The sequence below is a fragment of the Bufo gargarizans genome, chromosome 2 (genome assembly GCF_014858855.1).
Source record: "Bufo gargarizans isolate SCDJY-AF-19 chromosome 2, ASM1485885v1, whole genome shotgun sequence".
In the NCBI taxonomy this organism is placed as follows: domain Eukaryota; kingdom Metazoa; phylum Chordata; class Amphibia; order Anura; family Bufonidae; genus Bufo; species Bufo gargarizans.
The window spans coordinates 345986660-346004169 of record NC_058081.1 but is presented as its reverse complement, the minus strand read 5'-3'; the positions used below and the strand labels follow the sequence as shown (position 1 = coordinate 346004169).

The window sequence follows — 17510 nt, the reverse complement described above, 5'->3', positions numbered from 1 at the left end:
TAAATCTGTTTCCTTTTATTTGAGTCCTCAAATCTTTTCAATCATTTTTTATAAAATAAAATTGGGGGGAAGGTTATTGATTATATTCAAAAGCAGCACATTTACTTGATTACTACACCAATATACAGGGTAGTGCACAAAATTCTCTGAGAGGCCCAAAAATTTCAGGACTACGAAAGGATTCCAAATGAACGACTCAGTACTAGAATGTGGGTAGCAGCACCAATTATCCGACCAGAAGAAGTAGTAGTAGTAGTAGTAGTAGTAGGCCACAATTGTCCCTGCTGGCTTCAGACATAGTTGGGGAGAAAGAGGATGACATTGTGGATTGGATGGCTCACTCCTCTTCTCAGTCGCAGCAGGAAGATGTAGAGGTGACTTTGAAGTCCGACACACAGTGCCATGGAACCAGCAGTCACTGCATTCCTCCTGCTCCTCCTACTTGCAGCCACAAAGAAGGCCTTCAGTGTAGTCCTCACAGTCTTCACTGCCCCTTCCAAGTGGGGAGCCTTCCTTTCTCCTAAGAAGTGTTAGAGCAGTCAGCGTTTGTACTGCCCTGAGGAGGAGGTGGACGAGGAGTCTGCACACCCCAGGCATAGCCATGTTTGTGGTAGTAGTAGTGGCATCTGTATGGTAATGGCGTTGAGGGCAGAGACAGTGGCATCTGGGCAGAGCCGGGGATGGGGGCTGAAGAACCCACCATGATATCCTCAGTGTAATAGAAGTGAAAGGGATGGTGAGTACTCTGATGATGATTGTGTGCTAGACAGGACCTGGGAGCCAGATTGGGGTGCTAAGGAGGAGGCAACATCACAGGAGGAGGGTGATGGCAGCAGCAATAAAGAGCAGAGGACACCTAACTGCCAAAGAAAAGTCAGGGACACTGCTTTGGGATATGGTGATGCCTCTAATGCTGTGGGTGGGTTAGGCCCAAAACGTGCCAGAGCTAAGCTGAGCTCGGTTGCCTCTACCTCTGCTGCATCTCTCGCCTGGCATTTTTTCTCCACGATGCAGGAAGAGATGCGCAAGCAAACATAAATGTATTGAACTACATGAAGCGGCATCACCCCATCCAGTGGGCAAACAGAGGTGGCAACCAGCCACTGCAGCAGGAGTTCTCGCCTTCTCCCGTTCCCTTTACACCAGCCAGGCCACATCCACAGGTCTCATCATCCCTTTCCGCTTCAGACTCTCTCCTTCTTCACTCCATCGTCAGCCATCGATAACAGAATGTGTGGCCAGGAAACAACTCTACATGCCCAGCCATCCGATGGGGTGCACGATTAGATCCCACCTGGCAAAGGTGCTGGTGGTGCTGTTGCTGCCGTACCATTTAATCAAGTCTGCTGCCTTTAATGAGCTAATGGCAATCACTCCGCCTTACTGAAAGATTCCTAGCAGGCATTATTTCTTCCAAAAAGCCATCCCTGCTTTGTACTCTCAACTGGCAGACAACATGGGATGCTCCCTGCTATATTTGCTTTGTGGCAAGGTTCACACCACGGTGGACACCTGGTGTAGCTCTTACAGGCAGGGACAGTACATGTCGTTCATGACCCACTGGGTCAATGTTTTTTCTGGCAGCAGCGAAGCAGCACCCCAGTACCCTAATGATTGTGTCGGCCTGGCTCCTACACCAGTCATTTATCTGCCTCCTCCATGGACATGTTCCTGTCCTCAACAGCAGCAGGGCACAGGGTCCTTCCACTACCTCTCCTTCCTATCACATGTGTCAAGTGAAGCCACACCAACGAGCAGTTGCACAAGTACCTCAAGCAGCAAACATCCCATGGGAGTCACCCCGCCGATTCCAACTGTGCACAACATCCTGTCGCACAATTATTAAAAGGTCAATTGTGACCTAAAATTCGCCTCAGTAGTTTCTAGTATGAAAGGCTAAATATGAGTGTACCTTGGTAGAAAAAATAAAACGTAACTTTTACTTTATTTTATCATTAAAATGAATTGAGGCATTGTAAAATCTAAATAACAATTCCTTAATTTGAAGGAGCTGTAAAAGGGCTGTGTACTAGCTTGTACACACTGTGATACCTTTTGGCGCAAAACCACAATAGCGAATGTCGTCTTTTTAGATATATTTATTTGTTCAGGTGACAACGCGTTTCGGAGTAAAAATACTCCTTTATCAAGTCTTAGGGGCCGGGTATACATGATTGGCAGGGCTGGTCCAATTACTGGTGCCGGGTCCTGTCCTTGTGTAGCGCGGACAGGAGAAGAAATACTGGTACTTATCAGACCTAGTTGCCTTGTCTTATTGTTTGCGGAGGGGGGGGGGGACGTCATATGGAGTGCTAGGCTCACTATCTTGCAAGTCCTGCCTGTCCCTACTATACTAATCTAGATAGTGGAATTGCTGACAGGCTGTAGTTGGAGCACTCGCCCTTGCAAGGGCGACCTCCAGCCACTGGAACCTCGGGTCTGATCTAAAATACCCTGCTTCTCCTACCAAACTAAACAAGCATCTAAGGAGTCATCCGACGCGTTTTGCCAGATTTGGCTCATCAGGGAATGAAATTCTTTGCAGCGCTCAGTGCAGTGGCAGCGCTACATTTGTTTGTTAGAGGCAGTGGCAGCGTATTTTGACTAATGCCTTCTTTTTATTCCTCTAGCACCACCCCCTCACAGCCCATTGTCCAATGAGCGAGGGGGTGTGCACCTAGGAAGATCACACCCACCAACGGTGTCATACATCACATAATAGCAGGGGAGGTCACATGGTACGGATGCTTACCGCCCCAGACCGCCCCTTGCTTATCTCCAAGTCCAGTGGTTACGCCCTGTGGGAGTGCTTGTTGTCATGGGGATCAATAGCCGCGTCCCCAGGAAGGCAATCTCTATATAGCGAAGTCATTTATAGTGTTTCATCGACACAGTTTGGCATCAGTGCTACCAATCCCATGGACTGAATAACCCATTCAGACATTGATCCACAATGATTTGATTCTCAAAAGGATTCGACGCTGATCTGTTTTGATCAGATGACAGAGGTGCCATTGTATGTTGGTTAGTTGTAGTAACCCATAGCAACCGACATCAGTCCTACCATTGTCGTGGACTGAATGTCCGATTCAGACATGACATCCTCAGGAGCATTCATTGCTGATCTGCTTTTATCAGATGACATGAGTGTCCTTATGTTTAGGTTTGCTATAGTAACCCATAGCAACCGACAGCAGTCGTGCCATTATCATGAATTGAATGTCCGATTCAGACATGACATCCTCAGAAGGATTCATTGCTGATCGGCTTTTATCATATGACATGAGTGTCCTTATGATTAGGTTTGCTATAGTAACCCATAGCAACCGACAGCAGTCCTGCCATTATCATGAATTGAATGTCCGATTCAGACATGACATCCTCAGAAGGATTCATTGCTGACCGGCTTTTATCATATGACATGAGTGTCCTTATGTTTAGGTTTGCTATAGTAACCCATAGTAACCGACATTAGTCCGGCCATATCCATGGACTAAATGTCCGATTCAGACATGACATCCTCAGGAGGATTCATTGCTGATCTGCTTTTATCAGATGACATGAGTGTCCTTATGTTTAGGTTTGCTATAGTAACCCATAGCAACCGACAGCAGTCCTGCCATTATCATGAATTGAATGTCCGATTCAGACATGACTTCCTCAGAAGGATTCATTGCTGACCGGCTTTTATCATATGACATGAGAGTCCTTATGTTTAGGTTTGCTATAGTAACCCATAGTAACCGACATCAGTCCGGCCATATCCATGGACTAAATGTCAGATTCGGACATGACATCCTCAGGAGGATTCATTGCTGATCTGCTTTTATCAGATGACATGAGTGTCCTTATGTTTAGGTTTGCTATAGTAACCCATAGCAACCGACAGCAGTCCTGCCATTATCATGAATTGAATGTCCGATTAAGACATGACATCCTCAGAAGGATTCATTGCTGATCGGCTTTTATCATATGACATGAGTGTCCTTATGATTAGGTTTGCTATAGTAACCCATAGCAACCGACAGCAGTCCTGCCATTATCATGAATTGAATGTCCGATTCAGACATGACATCCTCAGAAGGATTCATTGCTGACCGGCTTTTATCATATGACATGAGTGTCCTTATGTTTAGGTTTGCTATAGTAACCCATAGTAACCGACATTAGTCCGGCCATATCCATGGACTAAATGTCCGATTCAGACATGACATCCTCAGGAGGATTCATTGCTGATCTGCTTTTATCAGATGACATGAGTGTCCTTATGTTTAGGTTTGCTATAGTAACCCATAGCAACCGACAGCAGTCCTGCCATTATCATGAATTGAATGTCCGATTCAGACATGACTTCCTCAGAAGGATTCATTGCTGACCGGCTTTTATCATATGACATGAGAGTCCTTATGTTTAGGTTTGCTATAGTAACCCATAGTAACCGACATCAGTCCGGCCATATCCATGGACTAAATGTCAGATTCGGACATGACATCCTCAGGAGGATTCATTGCTGATCTGCTTTTATCAGATGACATGAGTGTCCTTATGTTTAGGTTTGCTATAGTAACCCATAGCAACCGACAGCAGTCCTGCCATTATCATGAATTGAATGTCCGATTAAGACATGACATCCTCAGAAGGATTCATTGCTGATCGGCTTTTATCATATGACATGAGTGTCCTTATGTTTAGGTTTGCTATAGTAACCCATAGCAACTGACATCAGTCCTGACATTATCATAAATTGAATGTCCGATTCAGACATGACATCCTCAGAAGGATTTATTGCTGATCTGCTTTTATCTGATGACATGAGTGTCCTTATGTTTAGGTTTGCTATAGTAACCCATATCAACGACAGCATTCCTACCGTTCTCATGGACTAAGTATCCGATTCTGACATGGACTAAATCAAAGTGATTTCAAAAAGATTCATTGCTGAACTAGCTTTGATCAGATGACAAAGGTGCCACTGTATGTAGGTTTGCTATAAAAACCCATTGTGCGTACTCTCTGTATACATAACTACATGATGTTATTGAACTTGTTTATATACTCCATTCATAATTTTTGATGATGTCAGGGGTGAACTGGGACCAACAGATCAACATATATTTAGAATCTGATGTAGCAGTTGTTGTTGATGAAACAGGACTGTAGAGTCCATTGAACTCCAAAGAGTTTAGTCATAAAAAGGGTTTATATGACAGAAACTCATTTAGTCCATGCAGTGTTACCGATTTCATTTTAAAGATCCATCTAGCTTCTGCTCTCAGAATTTTGTTGTCCCAGTCCCCTCCCCTCTTTGGTTTAGGGATATATTGTATCCCCACAAATTTTGCACGTGTGGTATCCCCTCTATGAACCAGAGACATATGTCTTGCCACTGAGGCGTCTTTTTCATTCTGGATATCATTAATGTGATCCCTTATGCGTCACCTAAATTCCCTTTTTGTTTTGCCTACATAGTCAAGAGGACAGCTGCATTGGGCTAGGTACACCACTCCAGTAGAAAGGCAATTAATAAAGTCCCGTACTTCATATTCAATGCCTGTATTGGAGCTGATAAATTTATTGGTCTTTTTGACCTGATCACATGCCACACATCTACCACATTTGAATGTCCCTAGTGGTCTTCTGGACAACCAATCCTGGCCACCCTGAACCTGGATGAAATAACACATGCTCCCTGCATGGTGCACACATTACCAACCTAGTGGTGCAGCGCTTTCTAAATAAGTACACTGGTGTGCACAAGGTGCTGGCAAAGTCCAGGAGACTGTCCAAGCACTTCAGCCACTCTTACGTGACGAAGAACTCTCTCCTGGACCGGAGGCAACAGAACAGCCTGCTGTTACAATGCTTCGTCCGCGATGTACCAACTGGAATTCATCATTGCACATGGTTGAGAGTCTGTAGGAGCTGTGAATGATTTTGTCATGCACCAGACAGCCTCAGCGGCAGGGAGCATGTGTTGTTTCGAGGTCAGGCAGTAGCAGCTCATCCAAGATGACTGTTGGGTGCTGAAGCCCTTCCGAAAAGGTCACAAAATTTGCCAGCAGGAACAGATACTGATGCTCATGCATCAGGGGTCAACAGTAGAAGACCAGCTGACGCATCTAGCTGTCCGTCCTATAGCTGTTGCAGACACACAAAGGTAATCTGCAATGGAGGACGAGGATGAGGAGCTGCCACTGCAAGAAGAGGAGCAAGAGGTGAAGGAGCAAGAGGACGATGATGAAGATAGCACCGGTGAAGACATCCAATCGTCTCCATCGGGGCGGAGCCGGAAAGAACCAGCTCCTTGGGCATGCTGGCCAGAATGGCGACCTGTATGCTTCCTTGCTTACACAGTGACAGGTGAACCTGCTGCTACCAAGGCAAAATGGGTGAATGTTTTCCTCTTGCAGAAAGGGAGGCCAATTTACGTTATTACGAGGAAACACTGTGTATGCAGCTTGCCACAGCTTACGGCGAGTAAATATCTGATGCCAAAGTGTCTGCAAGGGAGGCCCTTCTTCGCCCCCTGCAGAGTCACCCTCCTCCCCCACTGCCACGAGGAGCAGAAGCCTTAGCAGCAGAAGCCATTTCAGTCTCCTCAACATGATGGAGCAGTTTTCCACGTGCTGCACCAGGTTGACGCCAGTCAGCGAGCCACTAGCTCTTGTCTCAACACCCAGGTTCAGGCCTACCTAAATTCTCACCAGTCTCTAGCACATACCTTGTTCCCTGACCCCATGAATTTCTGAGCAGGCAGACTGGAATAGTGGCCCGAACTGGCACAGCACACTTTCTCCTTTCTTGCCCAGCCTCCAGTGTAATCTCAGAGAGGGTTTTCAGGGTTGCGGGGGGCATGGTGACACCCTAACGGACCAAGTTGTCCTCCGACAGTGTCCAAAACATTACTTTTGTCAAAATGGACCAAGCCTGGATTCAGGAGGATTTTCACACTCCTCCAGCTGATTGCGATAAATAGATCTAGCCTTGCAGGCGGTGCCACCATCATGCCACTGCTGCGACCTGCCTACAATCACATTCTGTATAGCTACTGCTGCCGCCATCAAGCCAGTGCAGTGACCTGCCTACCATCATGTTCTGTAAGGCTGCTGCCACCACCATTGTGCCACTGCTGCTACTTTTGTGACCCTGTGAAGGCATAATTTTTGGACGCTTGGTCCTCCAAAAAGCTACTTAAATTTTTTTTTTTTTATCCCATAACACCATGTGTGTTTAAACATCATCTGCCCCAATAAGGGACAATTTTTGGAAGCTTTGGAATAAAAAAAAGCATAACATCGTGTCAGCATGGTGTGTTCTTAAAAACGCTGTATGCTAACACTGTCAAACATACATTTACCCACCGGTATGTCTGTCAGTGTCACTCAGACATCATTTACTATTGCTGTCATTGCATTCCAGAACTTGGGGAGAAAGGGGGGAAGAATCATAAAAAAATTAATGAAAAGAGGTGTTTACCTGTTCATAACCAGGCAAATTTTTCAATTTTAGCAATGACCCTATCTAACTGCAAATAACTATTTCATTTCTTAGCCAACTTGCATGTATTTAATATTACTTTTTACAGGACACATTAGACCTTTCTTTTGTGAAATAAAACTGAAAACTATGGGACAAAATGTATATTTTTTACTTTATCAATTTTCTCTCTGTTACAAAAGATTTCAAGACAAAACATTTTTTAAATCATTACCATATGCTTGTTCTGTGAAAATGGATGCTATTTGTGCATTTTGCCTACGCCCACCGCAAGACCTGAAATGAGTATAGCGTATTATAGATTTCAGAGGCCTATTTTTGTATTGCTGGTTTTATGACACTATATTGCCAGAACAGTTTTTTACAGTGTAAAAACACTAGAAACCCCTTTAAAATTACAATTTTTTTATGTTGACCCCATAAGGTATCCAACTTAGGGAAATTTGAACCCTATGTTTTTGTTTTGTTTTTAAAGAAAACTGAATGAAGGTAAGTGAAATTGACTTTTTTTCCCAATTCAGCAGCCTATTTTCAAGGATCGATTGGCCATAGACCATATAGGGAAATTTTCCAGTGGGCCGATTTCCAGGTGGGCCACCCAAACCCTCTTCTCTGCCGCTTGCCAGGTACATAATGAGTTCTTTGTGGTAATTAATGCTTTGAGAATCAGAAACTCATGTACCCCACCAGCAACCAGCATCTTCTGTACAGTGGTTTTCACCATTGACTTTAATGGGCTTGTTAACATAAATAGGAAAATACACATGAAAAACCACATAAAAAAAACCATCCTCACAAAGAACACACCAAAGCCACAATAAATAGTGTGGATTTATGCGCATTTATTTGAACAGTTTGGTGCATATTTCATACCGATGCACATAAATCTGCACTGTATGCAGGCACCTTTACTGCTAGGTTTCCCCACTAATTACAGCTGATCACCGGGATTTCCAGCAGTTAGACAATTTATGAGCTTATTGTTAAGGGACCCTTCTAAGAGCACATTCACATCAAAGCTTAGTTTTTTTGTTTTTCTGCCCCACTAGAGGAGCAGAAAAACTGAAAAATTTGAAGTGTCAGGTGGAGCACATAATTGATCCGAACAGAGCTAAAAAGACTCAATTGACTACAATGGAGTCTGTTCAATTTCCGTTCAGAATCCTGCTTTTTTACCAGACAAAAAAGTCCTCCAGGACTTTATTTAATCTTTTTAACAGAATCTGTGACAGAGGCCCCAAGTGGAGCCTCCAACACAGATGTAAACCCGCCCTAAAAAGTAAGGCTTCATTCACACATTTCCGTGGAACACGGTCCGTGAGATACCGGACTGGCATCCTGCTTAGTGCAGGAGCGCACTGCGTCATTGGTTGCTATGACGCCATGCGCTTTGTGCCACCACCGCAGTACAGTAATACACTCGTATGATCGATATGAGTGTATTACTGTACTGCGGTGGTGGCACAAAGTGCATGGCGTCATAGCAACCAATGACTCCGTGCGCTCCTGCACTAAGCAGGATGCCAGTCCGGTATCTCACGAACCATGTTCCACGGAAATGTGAATGAAGCTTAAAGCTTGGGTTAACACAAGACTGTTCAAGACTGGGTCATTTTCCTTTTTTAGTTTCCATTTCTTTATTCCCGGCCATCCAGGAGCTTTTTTTATTATAACTTTTTTATTTTATTTTTCCTTTCAGAAAGCTGTATGAGCACTTGCTTTTTGCGGGACAAGTTGTGCTTTCTAAAGACAGCATTTAATATTGCATACTATGAAGTGGGAAGCTGGAAAAAAATTGAATTGGAAAAAAAAACGAAATTCTAACAATGTTTTGTGGCTTTCTTTTTTTACAGTGTTCCTTATGCAGCAAAACTGACCTGTTTCCTTTAATATGCAAGTCAGTACAATTACAGCAATACCCCATTTGTACGTATACAGTGCTGTAACTAGAAATGACCGGGCCTCACAGCAAACATTTTTCTTGTGTTTTAAGAATAACAGATTTTTCTTTGCATTACTATATTCTGACCCTTATAACGTTTTTATATGTATGTCTACTAAGCTGTGTGAGGGAAATCTGTACTTTTCATTGATACCATTTTGTGGTGTGTATGGCTGGTGTGTATTACTTTGTGATCACTTTTTAATCAATTTTATTTGGGAGGTGAAGCAAGAGAAAAAACAGCAAATTTGCGCGATTTTTTTTTTCCATTACACTGTTCCACGTATGGGATAAATATTTTTATATTTTTTAATCATATGGACATTTTGGGATGTGGTAATGATTATGATCTTTTTTTTGCATTAGGGAGGTAATTAGAATTTTTTTATTCCTTCATATTAAAAAAAAAACTTTTGGCCTCGGGAAGGCAGGCATTTCACATATACACAAAATAAAAAAAAATAATAAAATATCAATATAATTGTGAATTCATACATAGTTGGATATTAGTGAAGCTTGATTGATAAAGGAAAAAACTATTTATAAAAAAAAGTAATTATAAATAGTGTCCATATAGTAGCGCTGTTTTATATGCATGAATTAAAAAAATTAATTACTCTATAAATGAAAAGTATGAATCATTTGCAATGATATATTGTAATTAATTATTTGTGCTTGTATATAGTTTTTAATAATGATATCTGAATTCCATATTACTCGATGCAAGCACTAGTTGATCCAAGTCTCATTGAATATAGTCAATACCTCCGTTTCAGCATCAGCTTTCTTTCCATTAATATATATAGTTCATAGGTAGAATAGTTAAAGGGGTTGTCTCATCATAGACAATGGGGGCATATCGCTAGGATATGCCCCCATTGACTTATGAAAGATTATATTTATTCGGCAAAGGGTGTGCCATGGAGTGAGCACCTTTACCATTTTTGCCCAGTGTGGTAGAGCCACTGTACTTTTCTACTATTACTTTCAAAAATGGAAAATTTCCAGGGGTATAAGGGGTTAAGTTAATCCAATTTGTCAATTAATATGGCTTTTATTATTAGTCTTAGGGTCCATACACACGGCCATTGTTTTTGTCCGTATCCACATTTTTTGGTGTGTCGGGTGTGGATCCATTCATTCCAATGGGGTCGCAAAAGATGTGGACAGCACACCATGTGCTGTCACTATCCATGTGTCCATTACGAAGCACCCACAAAAAAATAGAACATGTTCTAATCTTATCAATATTACAGACAAGCAGGGGTGGATTGGCCATAGACCCTACAGGGAAATATTCCGGTGGGCCGATGCCTAGGAGGGCCGCCTGTCATGATCAGTGTGGGGGAAAAACTCCACACTAAACACAGGAGGGAAGGGGAACAGTAACTGGGCTTGGAAACTAGGGAAGAAACAGGTCACCTCCTAAACAGCCCTAATCTGGGCCCCAATATAAATAGGTAGGAATATTCATATGTTATATACCTAGGCCCTTATATCCCTATAAGGCCCTGGAATGAGGTTAGGACCAGACACATCCCAATCCTCCCCAGATGGACCAATGGAAGTCTCTGTCTCAGGCCCAGATACAAACAACAGGGAATATAACAAACACAAAACAATATGAACAGACAAGACTTATCTGAAAGTAGAAAACTGGCAACTCCAGAAGCACCACAGAGTACAACCGACCAGCTAGTGAGAAGCGGCTACTTATGGGAAAGGTACCGTATTTTTCGCCCCCATAAGATGCACTTTTTTCCGCCCAAAAGTGGGGCGTCTTATGGGGCGAATGCTGCCATGTATCAGCTGGACGGGGGAGGGAGGAGGGGCTGGTGTCATGCAAATGGAGCCGCTGCGGTCACTGTACTCTGGCCCCGCCGCTCACTCACTGCTTTATTGCCTAAACATTTAATAATAATAGCTTTCATTGAAGTTCCGATCCCCAGCCCCATCTGTACTACTTACTAAATGTCTTGTAGCAGGCAGAGCAGGGTGGGCGGCCGGCCAGAACTCACTGACGTCACGTGCCTGCGCAGCCTAATTTATTCAGTGAGTTTCGGCCGGCCGCCCGCCCTGCTCTGCCTGCTACAGGACATTTAGTAAGTAGTACAGATGGGGCTGGGGATCGGAACTTCAATGAAAGCTATTATTATAAAATGTTTAGGCAATAAAGGAGTGAGTGAGCGGTGGGGCCGGAGTACAGTGACCGCACCGCCCCGCCGCATTTGCATGACACAGGCCCCTCCCACAGGTTTACTGTAGCTCCGGTATATTAGGGCATCTGTGGATGTCACTATTATGGGGTGGGGGATATGTGGATGGCACTGTTATTGGGGGGGAGATCTGTGGATGGCACTGTTATGGGTGGTGATCTGTGGATGGCACTGTTATGGGGGGTGATCTGTGGATGCCACTATGATGGGGTGGGGGATATGTGGATGGCACTGTTGTGGGGTGGGGGATCTGTGGGTGACACATATATAGCAGTGCCATCCACAGATCCACCCCCAATAACAGTGCCATCCACAGATCCCCCTCCATAACAGTGCCATCCACACATCACCACCCCATAACAGTGCCATCCACAGATCCCCCCCCATAACAGTGCCCCCTCAGATCCACCCCCATAACAGTGCCCCCTCAGATCCCCCCATAACAGTGCCACCCACAGATCCCCCCATAACTGTGCCATCCACAGATCCCCCATAGTAGTGTCACCATTAGTTCAAAACCCACCAAAAGCACACCTTTTGGTTAAAAATATAGTTTTTTCTTATTTTCCTCCTCAAAAACCTAGGTGCATCTTATAGGGCAAACAATACGGCAGGTTACCAGCAAGCAACGCCTGAAGCAAGGGATGTGGCATTCACAAAAACACAGACACACTAATATCCACAGTGAACTTGTCAATGTAACCCACGAGTTGCCAGTCTCTCCGATCTCCTGGTACCTGCCACGGGAACCTCCGTGACACTTGTTAACACGAACGTGTGTTGCCCGTTGGCGTATTGTGGACCGTATTTGCCGATCCGCAACACACGGGCACCGCTCCGTGGCCATTCTGCATCACGGATGCGGACCCATTCATTTCAATGGGTCCACAAATCTGGCGATGCAGAACTATACCGCTGTTGCAAGGGAGGCAACCTTGCAGCAATTGCATGGAGCACCACCTCCTCTTCAAACAGTTGATCGGCAAGGGTGCCGGGTGTCGGACCCCCGCCAATCAGATATTGAAGACATATCCTGGGGATAGGTTATTAATATAAACTGCCTGCACAACCCCTTTAAGTATCTCATGCCATAAAATGTAGCCTTGTTTGGTATTTTACCTATATTTGTATTTTTACTTTTCTGACTGAAGATAGATCTGTAAAAACAGCGGGAGAAAAGTCTTTCATGCAGGACTTTGTTCTCAGCTTAAGTGCTCATTCACATGAACGTGTGAAGCCTGTACCCGTGCTGTGGACCACAATTTGCAGTCCACAATCCACGGGCACCATCCGTGGGGCAGGCGCATGGGGAAAGCAGACCTAGTTCTGCAAAAAGATAGAGCAAGTTCTATCTTTTTGCGGTGCGGAATCACGGAACGGAACCCCAGAAAGCACTCCGTAGTGTTCCGTTCCGTGATTCCGCACCGCAAAAAGATAGAACTTGCTCTATCTTTTTGCAGAACTAGGTCTGCTTTCCCCATGCGCCTGCCCCACGGATGGTGCCCGTGGATTGTGGACTGCAAATTGTGGTCCACAGCACGGGTACAGGCTTCACACGTTCATGTGAATGAGCACTTAAGCTGAGAACAAAGTCCTGCATGAAAGACTTTTCTCCCGCTGTTTTTACAGATCTATCTTCAGTCAGAAAAGTAAAAATACAAATATAGGTAAAATACCAAACAAGGCTACATTTTATGGCATGAGATACTTAAAGGGGTTGTGCAGGCAGTTTATATTAATAACCTATCCCCAGGATATGTCTTCAATATCTGATTGGCGGGGGTCCGACACCCGGCACCCTTGCCGATCAACTGTTTGAAGAGGAGGTGGTGCTCCATGCAATTGCTGCAAGGTTGCCTCCCTTGCAACAGCGGTATAGTATAATCACAAAAACCTGTAATTAGACTGCTCTTCTAAGGCGACACGTGGTGTAATGAACAGGAAGCAGCGCTCGCACAGAGCACTGCCTTCTCTTCAAATAGCTGATCGACGGGGGTGCCAGGTGTCGGATGCCCACCGATCTGATATTGATAATCTATCCTGACGATAGGTCATCAATATAAATCGCTGCTCAACCCCTGTAATAAACAGCATTTAGGATGTCATAGAAATGATTCTACATACAATAAAAGGTTTCCTTCCCCAGTAACAGCTATCATCTATCACTTAGGCCCCACATTATCTGGTGACTATAGGATGAATATAACATGTGGAAAAAGGCTGGAGTCACACCTGTGTGACTGTTTTTGAGGAACTTTTTTTAACCGTAGCCAGAAGTATATCGAAAGGTAAAGACAATGATACAAAGACTCACCATTGTATTCACTTCTGTGTTAGTTTACAAAGAAAAACTGCATTAAAAACTGTCACAAGAACTGCCTGTGTTATAACAGCCCGAATATTCCAAATCTAGGGAAAAAAGTCTCCAACCTGTAACTCCGAGACAGTTGTTCCTCTTCTGGTGCCAGGGCAAGGAATAACAGTATCAGGACCTTTGTATCCTTTGCTCACCATCTCATCATGCATATATCAATCATTAACTGCAGATAATGAGCAAGAATAATTACCCTCTCCACCCACTTCTACTGAGAAAAGCGTGAGCTCTATGATCAGACGGACCAGAGAATTTTCCTCTATCTGTAGTAAATGAAACTTAACTCATTTCTTACTCATTTGGCACCGGATGATATCTAAACACTGCATAGTTACAGTTGCAAGAAAAAGTATGTGAACCCTTTGGAATGATATGGATTTCTGCACAAATTGGTCATAAAATGTGATCTGATCTTCATCTAAGTCACAACAATAGACAATCACCGTCTGCTTAAACTAATAACACACAAATAATTAATGTTACCATGTTTTTATTGCACACACCATGTAAACATTCACAGTGCAGGTGGAAAAAGGATGTGAACCCTTGGATTTAATAACTGGTTGAACCTCCTTTGGCAGCAATAACTTCATCCAAACGTTTCCTGTAGTTGCAGATCAGACGTGCACAATGGTCAGAAGTAATTCTTGACCATCTTTTGCGGCTCCATTGAAGTGACTTGGTCCGCATCCGAGCCGCAAAAACGGCAGCTCGGATGCGGACCCAAACAACGGTCGTGTGCATGAGGCCTTAGGCTGCGATTTAATTATCTTTAATATCTAGAGAGGGACATTTACACCTGTCAGCAGAGGACCTGCAGCAGTGATATCTCTGTACTGAGACTGTTTAAATATTTTGAATGTACTGTTACCAGAAGTCATCTTCAGTAAAGTTCCACTTTGAGTTTCATCCTGCTTGCCTCCGTCTCAAGTTCCTCTATTAATACTACAGTAAATGGTTGTACCTCTATACAAAAGGTACCGGCGTCACGACTTCAAGGGACTTTGCCACTGCCACATTAATACAGACCATCAAAGGCACCTCAAACCACCATCTGGACAGTTTCCTTTACACCAGAGTGTGCCCCAGAGAATCCTTGTGCCGTTCTCCTTTTCACTTTTATGAGAGCCTGCCCAGGGACGACATAACCGTGAGTAACCAGAACTGTATTTACCTCGGCCCATCTATTGCTCACACCGCGATCTCACACATAATTCCCCTGCAAGGTCTGGCATACCGCAGATACTTTTATTACCCTTTCCCGCTGTATGCAAGTCAACAATTCTTAATCGTAGGTCTTCTGAGAGCTCTTTTGTGCAAGGCATCATTCACATCAGGCAATGCTTCTTGTGAAAAGCAAACCCAGAACTGGTGTGTGTTTTTTATAGGGCAGGGTGGCTGTAACCAACACCTCCAATCTCATCTCATTGATTGGACTTCAGTTGGCTGACACCTCACTCCAATTAGCTCATGGAGATGTCATTAGTCTAGGGGTTCACATACTTTTTACACCTGCACTGTGAATGTTTACATGGTGCGTTCAATAAATACATGGTAACATTTAATTCTTTGTGTGTTATTAGTTTAAGCAGACTGTGATTGTCTATTGTTGTGACTTAGATGAAGATCAGATAAGACTTGAATACAATGTTGTAGTAGTTTTTTTCTTTGTTCTAGCGTTTACAGCGTTTTGGTCATATGTTGTGCGTTAGCACCTGATGCTTTAAATGGTGCTTTTTTCTATGCCTAAAGAAAAGTATGTAATATCACTTCCTCTATAAGCGCTTTATGGAGTGAAAAAATCACTGGTTAAAAAAATGCCATGTAAAAATGCCATTAAAAGCCAACACACATAACAAAAGCATTAAGCAGCAAAAACAAACAAAACAAAAAATAAATTGCTATATGATAAAAATGCCAAGCAATAAAAGAACAAATGCCAGACCCAGACAATCCCTAAAAATGCACCTCAAGGGTAAAAAAATTGCCACTGTTTGTCCTATGCTTAATATTTCCCATAGACTTCAAAGCAACATATGGAACTTCCGCTTCTTCCCCAAAGAAAAGTGGCCAAATTCCAAGCAAAAAAAAGCACCAAAAACACCTGAAAAAAAAAAATTGTGACATTAGCCTTAAGGCTCATGCACATGACCGTTGTTGCTTTGCCGTCCACAAATTGCAGATCTGCAAAACACACCTGCCATGTGCGTTCTGCATTTTGCGGAACAGAACAGCAGACCCCTAATAGAACAGTCCTATCCTTAGCCATAATGTGGACAATAATAGGACATGGTCTATTTTCTGCAGAACGGACATATGGACTCGGAACGCACATGGAGTCATTTCAATTTTTTTGTGGCCCCACTGAAGTGAATGGTTCCACTTACGGGACGCAAAAAAAAGCGTACGGACAAGGACAAAAAGCAAGTTCATGTGGATGAGCCCTTGGGGTGAATTCACACGACTGTATGTATTTTGCAGTCCACAAAATGCGGATCCTCAAAAAATACGGATGACGTCCGTGTGACGTCCATATTGCATGTTTTTTTTCTTTTGCATCTTCATTGTAACAATGGCTATTTTTGTCCGCAGAACGGACAAGAATAGTACAGGTCCTATCTTTTTTGCAGAAGTATCGAACGGATGTGAACATAGCATGGTGTGCTGTCCACATTTTTTGCAGATCCATTGAAATGAATGGGTCTGCATCCAATCTTCAAAAAATGCGGACCAAAAATACGGTCTTGTGAATGAGGCTTTATAATGATTGCATAGGGGACTTTTTTGTACTTGCACTTTATCAGCTCTGGAGAATCTGTTCTTATGACTTTATTTTGTGCAATTCCTTTATTATTTATTTTAATTGTGATCCCCCCACACCATGGGGGAAATTTATCATAAGGTGAATGTCTGAAGTTTATTTTTACTTAAGTCTGTGTTGGCATACTTTATGCCACATTTATCAAATGTTACACACTGTTATCAGTGACTGATAATATTCCCTCTGTAAGGGCTCAAAATACGGGCGGTATACATTTCTATTCATTTCAATTGCTCTGTTCCGTCGCCCTGCATAAATTATGAGGCATGTCCTATTGTTGTCCATTTTGCGGACAAGAATAGGCATTTCTATAATGGTCCTCCTGTTCTGTTCCGCAAATTTCCGCAATTTGTGGACCTCAAAAAATGGCACGGTTGTGTACATGAGCCCTTACTGTGCATATATACAGTACATAGCTGTCAGTCACTGATAGTTGTACACGGGGAGGTGTTATCAGTGATTGATAGTATTTTCTGTGTAAGTGTGTACACATAGATAGCTGTCAGTCATTGAGAGTTGTACACAGGGGAGGTGTTATCAGTGATTGATAGCCTTCTCTATGTAAGTGTGTATACATAGATAGCTCTCAGCCACTGATAATTGTACATGGAGAGGTGTTATCAGTGATAAATATAATTCTCTGTGTAAGTGTGTATACAG

The 17510-nt window shown here is 43.4% G+C and overlaps 1 protein-coding gene across 2 annotated transcripts in view; it reads right to left on the bottom strand.

Annotated features, from left to right (window-relative positions):
• Positions 1-14141, bottom strand: part of CDHR2 (cadherin related family member 2) — a 226687-nt gene extending 212546 nt beyond the window's left edge. The window contains exon 1 of one of the 2 annotated variants that reach the window (XM_044277398.1): positions 14086-14141. Coding sequence is in view for 1 of the 2 variants with exons in the window: in XM_044277397.1 (XP_044133332.1) it covers positions 13970-13972 (3 nt within the window). In the remaining variant the exon portion in view is untranslated. Of the gene's footprint in view, positions 1-13969 lie in introns of both variants that reach the window. The other variant, XM_044277397.1, reaches the window with a different exon arrangement.
• Between the last annotated feature and the right edge of the window lie 3369 nt (positions 14142-17510).